The sequence below is a fragment of the Haematobia irritans genome, chromosome 2 (genome assembly GCF_050003625.1).
Source record: "Haematobia irritans isolate KBUSLIRL chromosome 2, ASM5000362v1, whole genome shotgun sequence".
Classification (NCBI taxonomy): Eukaryota; Metazoa; Arthropoda; class Insecta; order Diptera; family Muscidae; genus Haematobia; species Haematobia irritans.
In genome coordinates, this window is record NC_134398.1 from 18,268,070 (window position 1) to 18,293,611 (window position 25,542).

At 31.0% G+C, this 25,542-nt stretch overlaps 1 protein-coding gene across 1 annotated transcript in view; it reads right to left on the bottom strand.

The window, feature by feature from the left end:
• Ddr (discoidin domain-containing receptor 2) overlaps positions 1–24,419 on the bottom strand; it is an 817,465-nt gene extending 793,046 nt beyond the window's left edge. The window contains 1 exon segment of the mRNA XM_075294255.1: positions 24,268–24,419. Coding sequence (XP_075150370.1) covers positions 24,268–24,419 — 152 coding nt within the window.
• Positions 24,420–25,542: the final 1,123 nt, after the last annotated feature.

Here is a 25,542-nt window from a genome sequence, read left to right on the forward strand (position 1 = left end):
CAGGTGGTATCGAAGGGAGGCTACTCATCACCCAACGTTTTTTGAATTATACGTTGGTAATTCCTATTTAGTTGGTAGTACTGCCGACTTAAAAATGTCGGTCTGTCGGGACGAAGGCATGAATCAACCTAAGCTTGACGAATAGTAAAGCGAGTGGCAACGACCGCAGCCGAACTTCCGATAGCAACACCCGATTCATCCCAACGCGATTCGTTCGCATCCCGACTATAATTAACGCGATTCGTTCGCATCCAAACCTTGTAGTAGACTAGCACTCCCCGCTCCCTTCTCCTATCCCCTTACCTCTCCAGAGCTATACTAGCACTCCCCTAACGCGATTCGTCCGCTTACGCGATTCGTTCGCTTACGCGGTTCGTCCGCTTACGCGATTCGTTCGCTTACGCAGTTCGGCTGCTTATGCGGTTCGTCCGCCTACGCGGTTCGTCCGCTTCTCGATTCGTTCGCATCAATACAGTGCTAGTATAGCCGAATTTTTTCCCTGTCCCTCTTCTCGTTACAGAAACAGACACGAACACCATCGACCCAACACAATCGTCCTCCTCGTGCACGAGCACTTTCGGCCCGACACAATTATCATCTCAGCACACGAACACCGCCGGGCCGCTACCATCGTCATCCCCGCACACGAACGTCATCGGCCCGACACCATCGTCATCTCTGTATACGAACATCACCCGCCCGACACCGTCATCATCTACGCACACGAACACCGTCGGCCCGACGCTATCGTCATCTCCGTACACGAGCACCGCCGACCGACACCACAGCATCATACCGTCGCCCCATCGTTATCAGTCAACGCCACACTGTTCTCCCGATACCCCTACCACTGCACCGCTTCAACACCGTCAGCGTTTCTTCGTCGACACCAGCCGACACCGCACCATTCGTCGTCATCACCAATTCCATCACCTCTACACAAACCCGTCATCGTCACAAGTCTAATTGACAAAATTTTCTATAGAAATAATATTTTGCCAAATTTTCTACAGAAATGAAATTTGACAAAATTTTCTACAGAAATAATATTGTGACAAAATTTTCTAGAAAAATAAAATTTTGATAAAATGTTCTACAGAAATAATATTTTGACAAATTTTTCTAGAAAAATGAAATTTTGGTAAAATTTTCTATAGAAATAAAATTTTGACAAAATTTTCTACAGAAATAAAATTTTGACAAAATTTTCTACAGAAATAAAATTTTGACAAAATTTTCTACAGCAATAAATTTTCTAGAAAAATAAATTTTTGAGAAAATTTTCTATAGTAATAAAATGTTGAAAAAAATGTCTAGAAAAATAACATTTTGATAAAATGTTCTACAGAAATAATATTTTGACAAATTTTTCTAGAAAAATAAAATTTTGGGAAAATTTTCTATAGAAATAAAAGTTTCACAAAATTTTCTACAGAAATAAAATTTTGACAAAATTTTCTACAGAAATAAAATTTTGACAAAATTTTCTATAGAAATAAAATTTTGACAAAATTTTCTACAGCAATAAATTTTCTAGAAAAATAAATTTTTGAGAAAATTTTCTGGAAAAAATATTTTTTGAGAAATGTTTCTATAAAAATAAAATTTTGACAAAATTTTTTAGAAAATTTTCTAGAAAACAAATTTTTGAGAAAATTTTCTATAGAAATGAAATTTTGAAAAAATTTTCTACGGAAATAAAATTTTGACAAAATGTTCTACAGAAATAATGTATTGAGAACATTTTCTATAGTAAAACAAGTAAGGAAAATCTAAAGTCGGGCGGGGCAGGCTATATTATACCCCGCACCACTTTGTAGATCCCGTGCAAAATTTCACGTAAATCGGACTGCAACTTTGACCTCTGTGGTCATATGACGGAAAATCGGGCGAAAGATATATATGGGAGATATATCGAAATCTGAACCGATTTCAATAAAATTTAGCACACTTTACTACACTACTAATTGTACTCCTAGTGCAAAATTTCAATCAAATTGAGCTAAAACTCTGGCTTCTGGAACCGTATAAGGCCATATCGGGCGAAAGATATGTATGGGAGCTATATCTAAATCTGAACCGATTTTAATCAAATTTTGCACACTTCACTATACGACCAAGCGTGATGTTTGTGCAAAATTTCAGGACAATTGGGGTAAAACTTTGGCTTCTATGTTCAAATAAGTTCATATCGAGCGAAAGATATATATGGCAGCTATGTTATATCTAAATCTGAACCGATTTCTTCCAAATTCAATAGGGTTCTATTCTGAGCCAAACCACATACTTGTGCCAAATTTGAAGTCGATTGGACTAAAACTCCGACCTAGACATTGACCACAAAAATGTGTTCACAGACAGACGGACGGACAGACGGACATGGCGAGATCGACTCAGGGACCCACCCTGAACATTATTGCCAAAGACACCATGTGTGTATCCCGTCTCCTTCTGGGTGTTGCAAACATATGCACTAACTTATAATACCCTATTCCGCAGGGTATAAAAATTGTAACAAAATTTTCGAGAAAAATAAATTTATGAGGAAATTTTCTATAGAAATAAAATATTGACAAAATTTTCGATAGAAATAAAATTTTGACAACTTGTTCTTCAGAAATAATATTTTGAAATATTTTCTACGAAATAAAATTTTGACAACATTTTCTTTAGAAATAAAATTTTGACAAAATTTTATTTAGAAAAAAAATTTTGACAAAATTTTCTTTAGAAATAAAATTTTGACAAAATTTTCTTTAGAAATAAAATTTTGACAAAATTTCCTATAGAAGTAAAATTTTCTATAAAAATATTTTTTTTTTTTTAATTTTTGTACAGAAATAGAAGTTTGCCAAAATGTTCTACAAAAATAATATTTTGACACAATTTTCTAGAAAAATTAATTTTTGAAAAAATTTTCTATTTTGACAAAATTTTCTACAGAAATAAAATTTTGACGAAATTTTCTACAGTAATTAAACCTTGAAATTTTTTTCTACATAAATAAAATTTTGACAGAATGTCCTACAAAAATATTTTGACAAAATTTTCTACAGCAATAAAATTTTGACAAAATTTTCTACTGCAATGAAATTTTGACAAAATTTTCTACAGCAATAAAATGTTGACAAAATGTTCTACAGAAATAATATTTTGACAGATGTTTCTAGAAAAATAAAATTTTGATAAAATTTTCTACAGAAATAATATTTTGAAAAAAAATTCTAGAAGTATAAATTTTTGAGGAAATTTTCCATAGAAATAACAATTTTGACAAAATTTTCTACAGCAATAAAATGTTGACAAAAATTTCTATTGAAATAAAATTTTGACAAAATTTTCTATTGAAATAAAATTTTGACAAAATTTTGTATTGAAATAAAAGTTTGACAAAATTTTTTAGAGAAATAAAATTTGCAAAATCTTGTATCGAAATAAAATTTTTCAAAATAAGATTTGTTTGTATGGTACTTTTTTGGTAAATTTATCTGAAATATTTTTTCTGAAAATATTTCAGAAAATATTTTGACAACATTTTCTACAGCAATAAAATTTTGACAAAATTTGCTACAGCAATGAAATTTTGACAACATTTTCTACAGCAATAAAATGTTGAAAAAATGTTCCGCAGAAATAATATTTTGACAAATGTTTCTAGAAAAATAAAAGTTTGATAAAATTTTGTATAAGTATACATTTTTGAGGAAATTTTCTATAGAAATAAAATTTTGACAAAATTTTCTACAGCAATAAAATGTTGACAAAAATATCTATTGAAATAAAATTTTGACAAAATTTTCTATTGAAATAAAAGTTTGACAAAATTTTCTAGAGAAATAAAATTTGCAAAATCTTCTATCGAAATAAAATTTTTCAAAATAAGAGTTGTTTGTATGATACTTTTTTGGTAAAATTTTAATAGATTATTTTTGACTCGAGTGGCAACAGTGTGTGCTAATCCTATTCTAGGAGTCAAATCCCTGGCCATGACCAGAGAGAACTTTAATCTCCCATTATCCATTTTGGAACCAAACCAAAATTATTAGAAATTAATTATTAAAAATAAATAAAATTAATAGAAATTTCTAAAAACCCCAGGGATTGACTTCCCTACTCGTATGTCTTTGTTTTGTAGATATCTCTCCTCCCAAATGTTGCCTTTGGGGAAATCTTTTTTTGTTTAGTTTTTGGTTTTTGCCCTTACTCGATTAAGTTTATTTTCTTTGTTTTTTTTTTTTGTGTTTTGTTTTCTTGAATTGTAATAGTGATTTCGTTTTTGGTTTTTGACATTCTGAAAGACAGCTTGAAAGCCAAGCAATGACCAAAATGAAGCAACAAAAACAAAACAAACCTATACACTTGAAACACTTATACACATCCTGGAGACCACAGAATTGATTTGGCCCAAACTGGCTATAATATATGGTAAGGTAGACACTAAACATTGTGTGTTGGTGAAAGGTGGTTTTGACATAGAGGTAACAAATATTGTACATAGATTTGTGTTTTTCTTTTTTTTTTTTTTTTTGAAAAAATTCCTGAGGTTCTTTTCTACAGTTTTTTGTTTTTTCTTTCATTTCTGTCGTTATCCTCATCCTGTTCACAAATAAACAATTTACAGAATTTAAACAATTTCCCTTCTTGGAAAGTTCAAAGTGCAGAACGGATATAAAACAAAGACCAAAACAATTCATTGTTTGAACACCTAAAGGTATGCTTTAATTTTAGCCATTGCCTTAAAAGTCTTCATAAATTCTTGTGTGAAAAAGAGTTGGTGGGCAAATATCATCAAAGAGTCGAGGACTTTTTATGTTAATGGGGGGTGGCTGGCGGAAGATGCAATTTGAAATTTTTAGTGGAGAGAAGACAATAAGCGGGATGACAATTATACCACGTTGATTGAAGAGTTTATTTTTAATTTCAATGTCAAAGGACCAAATACAGTTGATCTGAGAAACAAATATTTTTATTCAACAAAAAAAATCTGAAATTAATAATTTTGCTAATAAGATAACACTGAAAAAAAATGAAGCCACCAGAAAATATAATGTGGGCTAATTTTTGACGAATACAAGAAAATTTATTAGACCTAAATATTTTTCTTTTTTGTACAAATTCTCTAGACTTAAAATTTAAATCAGCTAATGCCCTGAGGCGAAGCGCAATGTTGCTAAAAAAATTTTACAAGGGAAATATGGATATTTAGGCCATACCCCAAATCTCAGCCGATTATGAACAATTTTGGAACACATTGCAAAAAATTTAACTGCATTCTGTTGCAAAATTTCAATACTTTCGGTGTGAAACTTTTGCCTCCCTGGTCATATAAATATATATCGGACATATGATATATATGGGAACTATATCAAAATCTAAACCGATTTTAATCAAAATACGTGCCAAGAATTTCAAATCTACTCACTGTGACAAATTTCAAGGAAATCGGGGTACAACTATTTATTTATGTGGTCATATGAGTTCACATCGGGCGAAAGATATATGTATATGGGGCTAAATCGAAATCTGAACCGATTTTAACCAATTTTGGCCTGCATAGCAAGAAAGACTATTTTATCCTGTTTGCAAAATTTAAAATAATTAGGGGTGAAATTTTGTCCTCCGGTGGTCATATGAGTGCACATCCGGTGAAAAATATATATGGGAGCTTTATCTAAATCTCAACCGATTTTAATAAAATTCGGAAGCCCAATAATAATTTTAATTCTACTCCGTGTGGAAATTTTCATGCAAATCGGTGTAAAACCTTTTCCTCTGTGGTCATATGAGTCTAAATCGGGCCAAAGATATATATAGCAGCTATATCTAAATCTGAACGGATTTCAACAAAATTTAGGACACTTTACGAGACAATCGAATGCACTATTTGTGCGAATTTCAAAGTCAATTAGGTTAAAACTCTAGCTTCTGGGGCCATATAAATGCATATTGGGCGAACGATATATATGGGAGCTATATCTAAATCTGAACCGACTACTTCCAAAATATCCAATAGGGTTCTACTATGACGCAAATAACACACTTAGACTTTGATTAAAACTACGTGTTCACAGACAGACGGCCATGGCTAGATCAACTCAGGAGCATGTTTGCCAATGGTGCCAAAAATTTTCTACAAATATGTGAAGAAAATTTTACACAAAATCTACCAAATTTACAAATAATTCTTATTTTATAACTTTGGTAAAATCTTTTTAGTTAGTATAGAAAACATGTTTTTTCTTCGAAAGAATATTATTATATTATAAATTGTGATCCATGCTATTAGCGAAAATTTTTTGGGTGTACAAAAATCTCTTGACTTGTAAATGTGTCGAATTTTAATTGATTTAACGATATTAACTTGCCCCAAAAAGGGGAAACTGACTACTTCTACAAAAAAAAGAACTTACTCGCAATGGACATTGATAGCTTCATCTTACACGAAAATTAAAATTTTTGAATATATTGAATTTATGGAAAATATTGTAGAAATTGTATTTCTTTAGAAAATATTGTCAAAATTGTATTTCTATAGAAAATTTTGCCAAAATTTTATTTCTATAGAAAATTTTCTCAACATTTTATTTCTATAGAAAATTTTGTCAAAATTTTATTTCTATAGAAAATTTTGTCAAATTTTTATTTCAATAGAAAATTTTGTCAAAATTTTATTTCTAGAGAAAATTTTGTCAAAATTTTAGTTCTGTAGAAAATTTTGCCAAAAAAATTTATGGAAATTTGTTTCAAAATTTTATTTCTATCGAAAATTTTGTACAAATTTTATTTCTATAGAACATTTTGTAAAAAATTTGTTTCTATAGATAATTTTGTCAAAATTGTATTTCTTTAGAAAAAGTTGTCAAAATTTTATTTCTATAGAAAATTTTGCCAAAAATGTTTTTCAATAGAAAATTTTGCAAAAATTTTATATCTATAGAAAATGTTTTGAAAATGTTATTTCTATGGATAATTTTGTCAAAATTTTACTTCTATAGATTTTTTTTTCAATATTTTATTTCTATAGAAACGTTTGTCAAAATTTTATTTCTGTAGAAAATTTTGTCAAAATTTTATTTCTGTAGAAAATTTTGTCAAATTTTTATTTCAATGGAAAATTTTGTCAAAATATTATTTCTAGATAAAATTTTGTCAAAATTTGATTTCTATGGAAAATATTGTCAAAATTTTATTTCTATAGAAAATATTGTCAAAAAAATTTATGGAAAATTTTTTCAAATTTTTATTTCTATAGAAAATTTTGTCAAAATTTTATTTCTATAGAACATTTTGTAAAAAATTTGTTTCTATAGATAATTTTGTCAAAATTGTATTTCTTTAGAAAAAGTTGTCAAAATTTTATTTCTATAGAAAATTTTGCCAAAAATGTTTTTCAATAGAAAATTTTGCAAAAATTTTATATCTATAGAAAATGTTTTGAAAATGTTATTTCTATGGATAATTTTGTCAAAATTTTACTTCTATAGATTTTTTTTTTTCAATATTTTATTTCTATAGAAACGTTTGTCAAAATTTTATTTCTGTAGAAAATTTTGTCAAAATTTTATTTCTATAGAAAATTTTGTCAAAATTTTATTTCTATAGAAAATTTTGTCAAAATTTTATTTCGACGGACAATTTTGTAAAAATTTTATTTCTAGAGAAAATTTTGCAAAATTGTATTTCTGGAGAAAATTTTTTTTAAAATTTTTATTTCTATAGAAAATTTTGACAAAAATGTATTTCAATAGAAAATTTCGCCAACATTTTATAACTATAGAACATTTTTTGAAAATTTTATTTCCAAAGAAAATTTTGTCAAAAATTTATTTCTATAGAAAATTTTGCCAAAATTTTATTTCTATAGAAAATTTTGTCAAAATTTTATTTCTATAGAAAATTTTGTCAACATTTTATTTCTATAGAAAAGTTTGTCAAATTTTTATTTCAATGGAAAATTTTGTCAAAATATTATTTCTAGATAAAATTTTGTCAAAATTTGATTTCTATGGAAAATATTGTCAAAATTTTATTTCTATAGAAAATATATTTTCAAAAAAATTTATGGAAAATTTTTTCAAAATTTTATTTCTATAGAAAATTTTGTCAAAATTTTATTTCTATAGAAAATTTTGTCAAAAATGTATTTCAATAGCAAATTTCGCCAAAATTTTATAACTATAGAAAATTTTTTGAAAATTTTATTTCTATAGATAATTTGGTCAAAATTTTATTTCTAAAGAAAATTATGTCAAAATTTTATTTCTATAGAACATTTTGTAAAAAATTTATTTCTATAGATAATTTTGTTAAAATTTTATTTCTATAGAAAAAGTTGTCAAAATTGTATTTCTATAAAAGTTTTGTCAAAATTTTATTTCCGTAGAAAATTTTGTCAAAATTTTATTTCTATATAATTTTTTCAAAATTTTATTCCTATAGAAAATTTTGTCAAAATTTTATTTCTATAGAAAATTTTGTCAAAAATGTATTTCAATGGAAAATTTCGCCAAAATTTTATATCTATAGAAAATTTTATGAAAATTTTATTTCTATAGATAATTTTGTCAAAATTTTATTTCTATAGAAAAATTAGCCAAAATTTTATTTCTATAGAAAATTTTGTCAAAATTTTACTTCTATAGACAATTTTGTCAAATTTTTATTTCTATAGAAAATTTGAAATGCTTGCTAAACCTTTCTCGCTTATATTGTGGGGATTATATGGTCCTCATTTACAAGAAAGAAATCTACATCCTTTACCTATTCTTACCCTCAGTGATATCCCATTTCTTCATTCAGATTGCCTTGCATGATGATTTGTTCACCACTGAGGTGTTTCCTGGTTTACTGTGTTTCTATACGTTCAGGACGGTCACTTTATGATTCTTTAAATGGAGCTACTGATGTTTACAGTGTCATGGATAGATATTTTCTTTGAAATTTTTAATATCGATATGCCTAAATATATGCACTGTTTATATATCTCGGTATACTCCTATCAGTATACTTCAATTTATTTAAGTTTTGGTTTGGTAGCAATAGTGAAATCTACGTCCTCTACCTATTCTTAGGAGTCACCGTGGTGCAATGGTTAGCATGCCTGCCTTGTATACACAAGGTTGTGGGTTCGATTCTTGCTTTGACCGAACACCAAAAAGTTTTTTTAGCGGTGGATTATCCCACCTCAGTAAAGCTGCTGACATTTCTGAGGGTTTAAAGCTTCTCTAAGTGGTTTCACTGCAATGTGGAACGCCGTTCGGACTCGGCTATAAAAAGGAGGTCTTGTCATTGAGCTTAACATGGAATCGGGCAGCACTCAGTGATAAGAGAGAATTTCACCAATGTGGTATCACAATGGACTGAATAGTCTAAGTGCGCCTGATACATCGGGCTGCCACCTAACCTACCTATTCTTAAACGGAGTTAAATCCCAGTTCTTCATTCAGATCGCCTTGCAGGATGATTTTTTTTACCTTTGAGGTATTTTCACATTTACTGTGTTTCTATCAGCTACATGTCAGTAATTCTATGGTTCTCTAAATCGAGCTACTGATGTTTACAGAGTCTTGGGAAATGAAGTTAATTACAAATGTTCATTCATAGTTTCTTTGAAATCTTCAAATATGTATATGCATAAATATATGCAATGTTTATACATATTGAGATACTCCTAAAAGTATACTTCAATTTATGAAAGTTTTTATTTGCTATCACCTGAGTAACTTCTTCTTTCAACCTTTGGGTTTATAAGATTTTGCGACATGGAGAACTCAATTTTTCGTTCTGCTTAAGTCATTAGTAGACTGGATGTGCTCGTTGCCTACAGAAGTTTGGGTCTCAAACTGTGTGGTTCGAGATACTCCAAATAGTTACCCACAGCCGTTGGAATAAGACTTCTTGCAAAACTTTTCTCAATCATATGCATGGGGAATATCTAACGGAATTCGGGATTTCTATCTACAGGAATGCATATTATGCAGGCTATAGCTTTGGGAGAAATTTCTCGGAATGCATTATTTAAATCGTATGGTCCTCATTAACAGAAAAAAAATCGGTGTTCTCTACCTGTTATTACTAGGAGTCACATCCCAGCTCTGCATTCAGTTTACTTTACAAAAATTCTGTTTTTATCAGACTCCTGGCCATCATCCTTTGTTTTTCCAAATAGAACTCCATAGAGTCTTGGATAATGAAGTCAATTAAAAAATGTCCATTACATTTTTTTTAATCCTTAATTTCGATATTCGTTAGCCTAAAAATATGCACTGTTTGTACATCTTGAGATATGCCTATGAAGTATGCTTCAATTTATTCAAGTTTTGGTTTTATGAGCATGAACCATATCGAAATACTTCAAGTTCTCGGAATATGAATGACCTGAAATCACAAAATTTCACAAAAACAAAAAACGCTCTTGATTGGCAATCTAAAGATTTACTCAAATCGGAAAATATCATCCATAAAGCTAAAACGAATAAGAACCTACACAAACATATTTGTTTCTACGCTTGACCTTCAACGATAGTAAAATATCTTGGAAAAGCTGTTGTTGGGTGAATTGCTGACTATGTCAACGATGAGAGAAACCCAACAAAAAAAAAATAAAAATCTAGAGTTTCGTTATTCATTTCTGTAAACTCGGCAATTTTTGTGTATTTTTGGCCCACAACAAAGAGCACATAAACAATATTAGAGGAGATTTAGGACTAATAAAAATGATAAAGTACCACAACAGGACACAAAAAAAAAAGGTTTTTCTTTTGGGTTAATTTTATTATGCAAGCTGGAAATTCTAAGTGGTTCTGCAGCAATTTCTTCAAGGCATGCCAAGCAGTTTATGGACTTTAATTTGTTTTTGCCATGCTACTAGGACTTTAAGCATTTCACAGAAATTACCGAAAAATTTTTGTATGAGGTCAAGAAGTGGGTAGCTTCTGAATAATTGCTATTAGCCTTAAAGTATACTTCAATTATGATTGCCGGTTCTTAGTTTTTATCCATGTTATAAGTTTTAATGCTTAAGCATGATTGCTTATTTCGAATTATTATTATTGTTATTAGTTTTTGCTTACAATCTTTTTAATTTGGCTATTTCTGTAGGTTGAGTAGTATATACGAACAAGGCCTTGTATACTCCTTTGCTTAATCATGCTTGTTGACATTATTAATAATGAAAATGACATTGGCCAAGTGAAGGCTAACATGAAAAGTCCATTTTTGGCAACATACAAATGGAAGTTAAATGGAAATGGGCGAAATGCTTTTGAAGGCTATGAAAAAAAATATGATTGAAAGTTCTTGAAAATATAAATGGAAGCTCAGTATGTGATTGGAATAATGGAATTCAAGGATTTTAATACTTTTGTGGGTTCCTTAGTGGAATGTTTACTATATCTCAGAAAGTAAAGAAAGTAAGTGAAGGAACAGGGTTACCATAGCCAATGAAGAAAATAAAACTTTTTAGTTATACGTCAAAAGTTCTTCTGGGCGTAATTTTTAATGCCGAACATCATGGAATGCAGGCAATAATTTTCTTTGATAACATATCCTAGTAATGGACTGTCAAATGGTAACATATCCTCGTAATGGACTGTCAGAATTGTAGAGAATTTTTTTGTTTTATTACTGGAGTGAATTTCAAATTTCTTTCCAATTCGAGACCTACATTCTGCACATATATACTCTGGATGATATCAATCGAAATCGATCATTACTCTATGGGGGCTATGTCAAAATAAAATTTAATGATATTTAGTGCCCCTTATGCGCTCTTGATCGACATAAACAATATTCAGCATAGCAAAACACAGTTGTTCCCTACGTGGTTCGAGGCACCGCAACACTTTGAAATGCTTGCAAAACCTTTCTTGCTTACATCTTGAGGGAATTGTATGGTCCTCATTTACGTCCTCTACATATTCTACCCGGAGTTCTGTCCCATTTCTTTATACAGATCGTCTTGCACTGTTTGTACATCTTGAGATACGCCTAAAAGTATACCTAATTTTTTTGAAGTTTTGGCTTGGTATCGCCTGAGTTACTTCCTTCTTCACCCTTGCGATCCAAACAGATTTTAGAGCCTAAAAGACGCGCCTTTGTTCTCTACTTATGCCAGAATAGTTTTTTCACCACTGAGGTATTTCCACATTTACTGTGTTTCTAGCAGCTTCCATGGATCTTATGTTGACTGAGATATGGATAATGAAGTTAATTACACATTTTCATTCATACTTTCTGTGAAATCCTTAATATCGATATGCCTAAATATATGCACTGTTTATATATATCTTAAGGTACTCCTAAAAGTATACTGCAATTTATTCAAGTTTTGGTATGATATCCTCTGAATTACTTCCTCGTTCACCCATGTGGTTTGGAAGATTTTACGGCATAGAAAAGATTCGCTTTTGCCTTCTGTTTAAACCCTTTAGTAGTCCTGATGTGATCAAACAATTGTACATCTTGAGCTACGCCTAAAAGCATACTTCAATTTAGTGATGTTTTAATTTGGTATCGCCTAGATTATTTCTTCTTTCCCCCTTAGGGTTCTGGCAGAATTTGGAGCATAGAAGAGGTGCCTTTGACTTCTGTCTATGCAACTAACTCCCATTTTTATGAAGCTCCATTAGTGCTACGTTAGCTAACGAACTTTTAAACCGTACAATGTACATATCTGTTAGCTTGCCTATATATTCTATATGCCAGTTAGGAACTTAACTGCTAAAAATTTTTTAACCGGAGAGAAGATATTTCGATTTTACTTTCTGTTAACTGGGAGTTAAAGTCTAACGGAGATACATGAAAATTGCAGTAATAGTTTGAATTTGCTCAATAAATTGTCTGCAGATGGTTTAAACCCCAAAACAAAACCCAGGTGTTATATTCTGTTCTGTTTACGTCCTCTACCTATTCTTACCCGGAGTTATAGCCCAGTTCTTTATTCAGACCTCCTTTCACAGTTTGTACATATTCAGCTACGCCTAAAAGCAAACTTAAAGTTTTGACTTGGTATCGCCTGAATTACTTCCTCCTTCATCTTTGGGGTCCACTCAGATTTTAGAGCATCAAAGAAGCGACTTTGCTTTGTGGTTATGCCATAGTAGGATGTGTTCCATAAATTAACTACATCCCAAAGCAAAACACAGTTGTTCCCAATGTGGTTCGGGATACTCCAACTCTTTGAAATGATTTCTTGCTTATATTGTGGGGATTGTATGGTCCTCCATAAAGAAATCTTTGTCTTGTACCAATTCTTACACGGAGTTATATCTCAATTCTGCATTCAGATCGCCTTGCTGGATGACTTGTTCACCACAGAGGCATTTCCACATTTTCCGCATATCTATAAGTCTTATGGCAGCCATCCTATAACTCTCGAAATGGAGTTACTGGTGTTCAGTTATGGATGGATACTTTCTTTGAAATCCTTAATCTCGATATGCCTTAATATATGCACTGTTTATACATCTTGATGTAATCCTAAAAGTATACTTCAATTTATTCAAGTTTTGGTATCGCCTGAATTATTTCCTCGTTCACCCATGGAGTTTGTAAGACTTTACGGTATGGAAGACTCCCTTTTGCCTTCCTCTTAAGCCCTTAGAAGTCTGGATGTGTTCAAACAATTGTCTGCAGCAGTTTGTGTCTGGAACTGTGTGGCTGGAGATACTCCAAATTGTTACCCACAGCCGCTTGGATCCAAAAGCAGACTCTCTAAAATACTTGCAAAATATTTCTCGTTTATATGCCCAGCTTGGGGAATATCTAACGGAATTTGGTATTTCGATTTGCGGGAGGAATTTCCCGGAACTCCGTCAGCAATGCATTATGTGAATTGTATGGTCCTCATTTAAACTAAAGAAATCCGTGGCCCCTATCTATTCTTACCCGGAGTCATATCCCAGCCCTGCTTTCAATTTACCTTGTAAAATGATACCTCTAGATTTTAAATTTCAAGCATATCGTTTAAAAATGGCATCTTCCATGCCCACTTAAAGGTAACTAAGGATATCAGTCTGTATCGAGGCTATGTCGAAACATGGGCCGATACACCGAGTGATATCCAGAGTATAATGCCACAAAGTAAATATTTTTTAATCTTGTTGTTCAAAAGCAATAAATGTCGGAAATAACATCAAATTTTGGAATCACTTTAGTTTTGCTCGAATTGGTTACCTTTTAGAATCAATTTAGATATGTTCGAAATGACTACCTTCGGCACAAATAATGGCCTTCAAACGGCCGGTAAGGCGTACACAAAGTGCACAAAACTGGTTCTACGGTATTGTGTCTCTTCCCAATGAAGCTTAATCTTGAGATGGTCGACACTTTGCTATATTTTAATGCCCACTTTACTCTCCAAAGTCTAAGTAATTGAGATACGAACATTTTAGTGGCTATTGAGTGGTATGAAGCGAGGATCCTCCTCTATATAAACCATTCTGGGTTCACACATGCTGAGTGCGAATCTGGGACCAACATTTTTGTCTGTCCGAGGCTACAATACTGACTTTAGAATATTTTTCCGATAAAATTCTGCACTGTCGATGAATACGACCGACCGGAGCGACCATCGCAGTGGCTCGATCATTACGATCGTTAGTGCCTCAGTTCTGGTGGTCAGCTGACCGATCATTTTGTTTACTAACAAACTGCTCAATTTGGAATGGCTTCTCATCGTAGAAGACCATATTCGGTAACTCGCCACTTTTGTACAAGCGAATCACCTTGTTTTCCTTGTTTTCTTCAAGTTGTCTCCTTGAAAATACTGGAAAATCCTTTATATCTACCAAGACTATGTCTTCTGAAGTTTTAAGATTCTGCAGATGTATCTCAGTTGAAAACACAAACTACTTAGTAGCCAATTGCTTTCATATTTCTCTTAGGTGAATACATGATTCTGTTTGTAATTCTGTTTCCTTTTTTTTTCTTCAGACTATACAAATAAAAGTAACTCGTAATGATTTATGTTTATTGTGCGTTCATCGCTTCAGACAGGTATGAAGGGAAATTTTGTATCTACATAATATAATAAATGTGGAAATGTGGTGAACTTATGTACATATATGAAAAATAATGTATACGAGTATATACAAGTCAAAGTGTACGTATTACATTGCCTTGATGTTTTCCCGTAAGAAAGAATATGTGTGAAGATATTAAGATGGGTTCTCAACATTTTGTTGAATTCGGTAAATTGTAAAATAAGGGGATTTGGTAGGGCAGTGTTTAATATGGTAACTTTATAAAAAAAAAATAAAACTTTGACAAAATTTTCTATAGAAATAAAATTTTGACAAAATTTTCTATAGAAATAAAATTTTAACAAAATTTTCTATAAAAATAAATTTTTAACGAAATTTTCTATCGAAATAATAAAAAAAAATTCTATAGAATAAAATAGTGACAAAATTTTCTATAGAAATGCAATTTTGGCAACATTTTCTATAGATATAAAATTTTGACAAACTTTTCTATTGAGATAAAATTTTCCATAGATTTCAAATTTTGACAACATTTTCTCAAGCAATAAAATTTTGACGAAATATTCTAAAGAAATAAAATTTTTAGAAAATTTTCTTTAGAAATAAAATTGTAAGAAAATTTTCCACAGAAATAGAATTTTGACAAAACTTTCTACAGAAAACTAATTTTGACAAAAGAAATAAAACTTTAACAACGTTTTCTATAAAAATAAAAAGTTGACAAAAATTTCTATAGAAATAAAATTTTAATAAAATTTTGTGTAGAAATAAAATTTTGGAGAAATAAAATTTTTTGAAAATTTTCTAGGGAAATCAAATTTTAAGAAATTTTTCTATAGAAATACAATTTTAGAAAATTTCTTATAGAAAAAAAAAATTTGACAAAGTTTTCAGTAGAAATAAAATTGTGAACAAAATTTGTACGGAAATAAAATTGTTAAAAAAAAAATTCTACGGAAATAAAATTGTGAAAAAAATTTCTACGGAAATAAAATTGTGAGAAAATTTTCTATGGAAATAAAATGTTGACAAAATTTTCTAAAGAAATAATATATTGACAAAATTTTCTATGGAAATAAAATTTTTACAAACTTTCCATAAAAATAACATTTTGACAAAATTTTCCATAGAAATACAATTTGGCCAACATTTCCTATAGAAATAAAATTTTGACAAAATCTTCTATAGAAATAACATTTTGACACAATTTTCTATAAAAAAATTTTTTTGCAAAATTTTCTATAGAAATAAATTTTTGGCAAAATTTTCTATAGAAATAAAATTTTGACAAAATTTTCTGTAGAAATAAAATTTTGACAAAATTTTCTAAAGAAATAAAATCTTGACAAAATTTTCTATAGTAATAAAATTTTGACAAAATTTTCTATAGAAATAACATTTTGGCATAATTTTCTATAGAAATAAAATTTTGACAAAATTTCCTAAGAAATAAAATTTTGACAAAATTTTTAAAGAAATAAAATTTTGTTGTTGTTTTTTATTGCAGCTTAAAACCATACATTGACTAAACTATAAGTGTAGCTTAACCAACAGAGGAAAAGAATGTTTGTCAAATTTATTTGGGCAAAGCCCTATAGACTGCAAGATGGTTGGATGGACGCACGTTTCGGAATTACCACATTCCTCATCAGCATCCTCTACTTGCAGCAAAACTATCAACCAACTATCAGAATAAATTCAGGCAGTTTATTAAACCCAACAAAAACCACACTTGAACCCTCCGAAAAAAGGTTTTACAAAATTTTCCATAGAAATAAAATTTTGACAAAATCTTCTATAGAAATAACATTTTGACACAATTTTCTATAGAAAAAAAATTTTGCAAAATTTTCTATAGAAATAAAATTTTGGCAAAATTTTCTATAGAAATAAAATTTTGACAAAATTTTCTGTAGAACTAACATTTTGACAAAATTTTCTATAGAAATAAAATTTCGACAAAATTTCCTATAGAAATAAAATGTTGACAAAATTTTTAAAGAAATAAAATTTAGACAAAATTTTCTCTAGAAATAAAATTTTGACAAAATTTTTAATAGAAATGAAATTGTGAAAAAAATTTCTACGGAAATAAAATTGTGACAATATTTTCTATAGAAATAAAATTAAAAAAAAAACAACTTTAGAAATAAAATTTTGACAAAATTTTCTATAGAAATAAAATTTTGACGAAATTTTCTATAGAAATAAAATATCGACAAAATTTTCCATGGAAACAAAATTTTTACAAAACTTTCCATAGAAATAAAATTTTGCCAAAATTTCCTATAAAAATAAAATTTTTGCAAAATTTTCTACATTAATAAAATTTTGACAAAATTTTTTGTATGGTTTTAAGCTGAAATAAAAAAAAAATAAAATTTTTACAAAATTTTCCATAGAAACACAATTTTGCCAAAATTTCCTATAAAAATAAAATTTTTGCAAAATTTTCTACATTAATAAAATTTTTGCAAAATTTTCTACAGGAATAAAATTTTGACAAAATTTTCTATAGAAATAAAATTTTGTCAAAATTTTATATTGAAATAAAATTTTGCCAAAATTTCCTATAGAAATAAAATTTTGACAACATTTTCTATAGAAATAACATTTTGACACAATTTTCTATTATGACAAACATTTTTATAGAAATAAAATTTTGGCAAAATTTTCTATACAAGTAAAATTTTGACAAAATTTTCTATAGACAATTTTCTATTGCCACAATTTTTTTAGAAATAAAATTCTGACTACTTCCGAATCCAAAAAGAAAATTTCTAATGCTTTGAATTACGCCATGCTAATGTTAGAATCGAATTGAAATTGATTTTAAATAGATTTTCTATATTTCTTACATGGGTAGTTCACTTCGTGCTTTGGTATCCCAGCAAAAAAATTTGTAAGTTCTTCCAAAGGCACAACTTTAAAAGCACTTCCAGAAGACGTACTCCCAATAAAGTTCTTTATTTTAACTACACTTTTCATTAAATTTTTTATAACATGCTTTTTTCATATTTTTAATGGGTCATTTTAGTTTTTTTTTTTCAAATTGGTTAAAAAAGTTTAAGAATTAATAAAATGATATTTAAATGTTGTCAAAAAAATGCTAAATCCAATCTGAAAAAATTGTGAATTTTGGAAAATATATGAGGTGAAACGTTTCAAACAAGCGTTACAATCCATTAAAAATTATAATAATATATTATAAAAATTATTTATTTGACAAAATATCACAGAATTTTTTAATTTACATCCAAAACATTGAATTCGGATCACACCTAAAGAAGTGATGCAAATTCAGTGCACCGGCTGTTGAAATGGAGGACTTCTGTCGTATGACAAGTCCATGTTAAATTCATCGCTTCTGCGTCAATTTTGCACTTTTTCCGGATCCAAAAAGAACATTTTTATTACTTTTGTGGCGACGCATTTTTTCTGGTATAGTAACCCGGCAAAAAAAGCGTCGCCAAACTTAAATTATAACCAAACATTTGGAATAATCAAATTTAATTCATTGTCAAATCAAATTAGCTATAAATTTTAATCAACTGCAGTAGAAGTTCACCTTCCCTTACCATTTTTATAGACCCTTAAAGTAGCAAAAACCATTTGGATGTTATGGAATGGCCCATATGCATACCTGTCACATAAATACATATATGGAAGTGACAGTACTTTGCTTTCTTGTTTCGAGGAGTGGAAATGGATGGGGACTTGTGTCATTTAAATGACATCAAAAAACATTTAAACACGCCATAAAATAATTCATAATAATAATGAAAAATAATTCCAACTGTCACATTTCGTTAATGTATGTTTGCCATACATTATGATGGTTGACTCCATATTCACTGTAGTCGTGTTTTTATGTATACGGAATGTTGGGGCCATTTTTTATACCCTGCGCCACATTGTGGAACAGGGTTTTGTAAGTTAGTGAATATGTGTATTTGCAACACCCAGAAAGAGACGACGATTGCTCGGGATGGGCCCCTGATTCGATCTAGCCATGTTCGTCTCTGATGCAAGACTTTCCACAGAATGGTTGAGTTTTAAATAAGGCTACGACTTGTGGAAATATCGCCCGACTTGGCCAAATAATATATCATAACCCACAATAGACCACATATCTTCAAATCGGTTAAGATATAGATATTTGAATATGGGAATATAAACCCTCATAATAACTCCAAACAAATATGAAGGAGTTAAGATGGTAACACACATTTTGGTGTACATAATGGTGAAGGGTATAATATAGTCGGCCCCGCCCGACTTTAGACTTTACTTACTTGTTTTTAAACAAACTTTTGTTAAAATTTTATTTTTATAGAGAATTTTTTAAACATTTTATTTCTATTGAAAATTTTGTCAAAATTTTATTTTAATAAAAAATATAATTTTATTTCTATAAAAAATTTTGTCAAAATTTTATTTGTATAGAAACTATTGCAAAAATGTTATTTCTGTATAAAATTTTGTCACCATTTTTTAAGTTTATTTCTAGAGAATTTTTTTCTATAGAAAATTTTAAGTGTGGTTTGTCAAGGAAAGGTATCCTTCTCCTCAACATATCTAAAAATTAAGCACTATATTATAATAACACACAAAGAATTACTGTTTCCCATCCAATCAATCGGAAAAAGCAAAAATAGTAAAAATTTGTACCACATTAACATTTGCTAAAATGTTGGAAAATGATGCACCCTCTACGTTGGCTGCCAATTTCATGTAAATTTAAGTTCTTTACTAAAAAGAAGTCTGGCAGAAGCCTATGCAAAAACATAAAATTATGTACCCAGTTCCCATTTACGGACAACCCACTACTTTCAATTTAAGAAAAAAAAAACGGACAAAAGGAAACCCTCCCCCCACCATCGCTCCACTCCGACCTGATATCGGACTATCACGTACCCCATATTAATTTCGCAACTACTCAATGGTCCCTATAAATTCTATCGAAGTAAATCGACAAGGTTTGTTTCAATTTTCCCCTTCCCCAAACAGATATCGAAAAATCATATACTAATTTAAAAATCATGTATAAATTAAATCACCTCCTCTCACGTTCCCTGTAAATTTCAAGTAGATCGGCGATGTTTAAATTTTGCTTATTGTTTTAAAGGGACGTCACTTTCCCCGATACAATATCGACAAACACCGTAGTGAATAGCACCCCTAACCTGAAAATTCTTGAAACTTCCCTTCGTTCATAACCTTCCTCCACTGCCTTTGTAAATTTCAAGAAAAATTAAGAATTTTTGTTTTTTTTTTTTGCAGTTTTAGAGGAGGGCCTCCTCCCCGACTAAATATCGAAAAGTGATGTAGCGTATCTTTTGTAAACGTCCCAGAAAATGTCAAGCAAATTATAAGCCTAAAAGGGCGGCCTCTCTTCCGTCCAAATATCACAAAATCAGGTATCAACTATTAATATCGTAACCTCTCCCCAGTCCTCTGTAAATTTCAAGTAACTCGGTAAAAGTTTAATTGTTTCTCTGTATGTAAAGGGTGATTCTTTTGAGGTTAGGATTTTCATGCATTAGTATTTGACAGATCCCGTGGGATTTCAGACATGGTGTCAAAGGGAAAGATGCTCAGTATGCTTTGACATTTCATCATGAATAGACTTACTAACGAGCCACAACGTCGAATTTTCAGTGAATGGGCCCTAGAAAAGTTGGCAGAAAATCCGCTTTTTTATCGACAAATTTTGTTCAGCGATGAGGCTCATTTCTGGTTGAATGGCTACGTAAATAAGCAAAATTGCCGCATTTGGAGTGAAGAGCAACCAGAAGCCGTTCAAGAACTGCCCATGCATCCCGAAAAATGCACTGTTTGGTGTGGTTTGTACGCTGGTGGAATCATTGGACCGTATTTTTTCAAAGATGCTGTTGGACGCAACGTTACGGTGAATGGCGATCGCTATCGTTCGATGCTAACAAACTTTTTGTTGCCAAAAATGGAAGAACTGAACTTGGTTGACATGTGGTTTCAACAAGATGGCGCTACATGCCACACAGCTCGCGATTCTATGGCCATTTTGAGGGAAAACTTCGGAGAACAATTCATCTCAAGAAATGGACCGGTAAGTTGGCCACCAAGATCATGCGATTTGACGCCTTTAGACTATTTTTTGTGGGGCTACGTCAAGTCTAAAGTCTACAGAAATAAGCCAGCAACTATTCCAGCTTTGGAAGACAACATTTCCGAAGAAATTCGGGCTATTCCGGCCGAAATGCTCGAAAAAGTTGCCCAAAATTGGACTTTCCGAATGGACCACCTAAGACGCAGCCGCGGTCAACATTTAAATGAAATTATCTTCAAAAAGTAAATGTCATGGACCAATCTAACGTTTCAAATAAAGAACCGATGAGATTTTGCAAATTTTATGCGTTTTTTTTTTTTTAAAGTTATCAAGCTCATAACAAATCACCCTTTACTTAAGAGAAGCGGATATCTCCCTATGCCCTTTTATTTTTATTAAAAAATCGAGAACCTGATATAAATTTCATAACCCATTTTTTCCGTAAAATTTCAGTCGGGGGAGTTTGTACTTTCAAACAAAAAAATTCGGGCAAAGGGGTGGTTCCCCTCCCCGACCAAATATCGAAAAATAATGTAGGGGATTTTTGTCTAGATGCCAACCCCAACATTCAATGAAAATTTCAAGCAAATCGCATAATTTTGTTCCAAGTTTCAAAAAGTAGGGCCAGGGAGAGGTCCCCCTCCCCAACCACATATGAAATCATCGGGTACCCCATATTAATTCCATAACCTCACAACATGTTCTCTGTAAATCTCAGATAATTTAGAGAATTTTAGTTTTTCACTGCACTTAAAAAAAAAGTCGACCAAAGGGGAGGCCCCCCTCCGCCCCAAATATCGAAACAAAAAGTAGCGGATCTTTGTCTAGATGCCAACCCCAAACTTCAATGCAAATTTCAAGCAAATCTGTCAACTTTGGTCCAATTTTCAAAAAGTCCGACGAAGGGGAGGTCCCCCTCCGCGACCAGGTGTCAAAAATGAGGTACCCTATACACATATTTTCTCTTTGATTTCTACAATCATTCCACTACCATAGATAAATCATGATACCTAAGTGGATACATCAAAAAAAAATAAATAAATCTTAAAACATAGAAAAGGATAAAAATAAACAAGTATATACGGCCGTAGGATAGGTTAGGTTAGGTGGCACTCCGATGTATCAGGCTCACTTAGACTATTCAGTCCATTGTGATACCACATTGGTGAACTTCTCTCTTATCACTGAGTGCTGCCCGATTCCATGTTAAGCTCAATGACAAGGGACCTCCTTTTTATAGCCGAGTCCGAACGGCGTTCCACATTGCAGTGAAACCACTTAGAGAAGTTTTGAAACCCTCAGAAATGTCACCAGCATTACTGAGGTGGGATAATCCACCGCTGAAAAACTTTTTGGTGTTCGGTCGAAGCAGAAATCGAACCCACGAACTTGTGTATGCAAGGCGGGCATGCTAACCGTTGCAACACGATGGCTTACGGCCGTAAGTTCGGCCAGTCCGAAGCTTATGTACCCTCCACCATGGATTGCGTAGAAACTTCTACTGAAGACTTTCATACACAATCGAATTACTTGGGTTGCGGTATCACATGCCGATGGCAAGGTATCTTAAGACTTCCTAACACCGTCTTCTAAATTGCAAAGTAGTCCATATGTGGTATATATTAAACTACAAAAAAGCCGATTAAATATATAATTAAGTTTGACAAAATTTTCCATAGAAATAAAATTTTGATAAAAGTTTCTATAGAAGTAAAATTTGGACAAAATTTTCTATAGAAATAAAATTTTGTCAAAATTTTCTATAGAAATAAAATTTTGTCAAAATTTTCTATAGAAATAAAATTTTGACAAATTTTCTATAGAAATAAAATTGTTACCAAATTTTCTATAAAAATAAAATTTGACAAAATTTTCTATAGGAATACAATTTTTCAAAATTTTCTATAGAAATAAAATTTAGACAAAATTTTCTATAGAAATAAAATTTTGACAAAATTTTCTATAGAAATAAAATTTTGACAAAATTTTCAATAGAAATAAAATTTTGACAAACTTTTCTATAGAAATAAAATTTTGACAAAATTTTCAATAGAATTAAAATTTTGACAAAATTTTCAATAGAATTAAAATTTTGACAAAATTTTCAATAGAATTAAAATTTTGACAAAATTTTCAATAGAATTAAAATTTTGACAAAATTTTCTATAGGAATAAAATTTTGACAACATTTTCTATAGAAATAAAATTTTGACAAAATTTTCTATAGGAATAAAATTTTGACAAAATTTTCCATAAAATAAAATTTTGACAAAATTTTCTATAGAAATAAAATTTTGGTAGATTTTTTTGGCTCGAGTGGCAACCATGATTATGAACCAATATGGACCAATTTTTGGTGTGATTCGGGATCGGCTATATATAACTATAGACCTATATGGACCAATTTTGGCATGGTTATTAGCGGCCATATACTAACACGTTGCAAATTTCAACCGAATCGGATGAATTTTGCTTCTCCAAGAGGCTCCGGAGGACAAATTTGGGGATCGGTTTATATGGGGGCTATATATAATTATGGACCGATGTGGACCAATTTTTGCATGGTTGTTAGAGACCATATACTTACACCATGTACCAAATTTTAGCCAGATCGGATGAAATATGCTATTCTTATAGGCTCCGCAAGCCAAATCTTGGGTCCGTTTATATGGGGGCTATACGTAAAAGTAGAACGATATGACCCAATACCATCCGACCTACAATACTATAACAACTACTTGTGCCAAGTTTGAAGTCGATATCTTGTTTCGTTTGGAAGTTAGCGTGATTTCAACAGACGGACGGACGGAAATGCTTAGATCGACTTAGAATTTCACCACGACCCAGAATGTATATACTTTATGGGGTCTTAGAGCAATATTTCGATGTGTTACAAACGGAATAACAAAGTTAATATACCCCCATACTATGGTGGAGCGTATAAAAAGTCTCCGGGTTTAGTAGATTTCCATTTACATTTGTTTGGGTTTAGCAAAACACTCCCATGTGTCCTTGTTATGCCATTAAGCAGTTTGCAAAAATTAATATTTACTTAACTGAGTGTGTTGCATATTTCTAACGCATTTACCGAGAGTTAAATACTCTATCCTATACCAGCGTTAATCCTTTGCCAATGTAAGAAGACAAAAACAAACAAAAAAGACAGCAACAAAACACGACAATCGTGCAACTTACCTGGCATGTTGTGGTCCCACATTGCCCATGTCATGAGCTGTACTGGCGCTTATTTGAAAATCAGCAATGGCTCCAGACTCCATACCCAAAGGATGTTTACATTGTGCTGCATTCGCCATTAGAAAGAGAGCAGGATGTGAGGAAAAAGCCATGGAAGAGAAAAAGAAAAAATAAACATATCCTGGTTACTTAAGGTCTGAGTTAAATTAGTGTAACGTATTTTAAGTGTTATGCGTTAATGTTAAACAACAACAAAAATATATATGGAAACGATGCTTATTTTCACAAATGGAAAATAACCCAGCAAACAAATCTATCGATGCTTGCACTTCTATTACTCTCAATATCAAATTTTATACCAGTAGAAACATTGCATATATGCAATATGATAAATTATTTATTAGACTTTCAAAGGTATTGTTTTTATACCTTCATCATAGCATTTATGGTATTGCAACGCATCAAACCCCACAGCGTATATATATTAGGGTGGTGGTGAAATTCTGAGTCAATCTAGGTTAGCTCGATTCTATTTTAAGCTCAATGACAATGAGTCAATTTAGCGATGTCCGTCCGCCAGTCTCGTCATCATTTTTGATACAACTTTCATTGATTTTAGTTTTTCCCTATACAAAAAAAAAAAATCCCTCTCACCCATTTGTTTGCTGGGATACCAGATCATCTTTTAAAAAGTTCTCAAGCTAGTATATTCCGATTAATAGCAATGTAATACCATTTCTAAGGTCTGTGAACTTTTGAGTAGATTTTTATAATTCATATTTGTCCCTGCTACTTAATGAATACTAATGCCTTTGGCAAAAGATGCGCCATGGGAGAAAAATGTATATATGTGATTTTTGTACCATTGAAGTACTGCTACATGCCCTTTTTGCAAGTCTTTTGAGAATTTTGTAAGGTCATTGGCTGTTTAATACGAGTCAAGTTCAATGCTCATGACTAAACTATATGCGTACCGACGAATTCTATTCCATAGAATCCCTAGAATGCCCTTGCAATGAGAAGTTGAATTGAAAAATTTTGCTAATTGGGTACTTGGTTATGCAGAAATGTCATAGCACTGTGCAATGGTTGTCAAATGAACTGTGCTGATGCTGATGAAACATTAATGAATAGGCTGATTATGTTAAACTTCTTCGCGCTCTAATAAGATAAAAGTTTTTTTAATTTAATTAAATAAATGAAAATCGTTTCTTATAATTACAAAGTGTCATTCAACTATGAATCTTTGGTCACATTGGAGTACATTGAAATAAA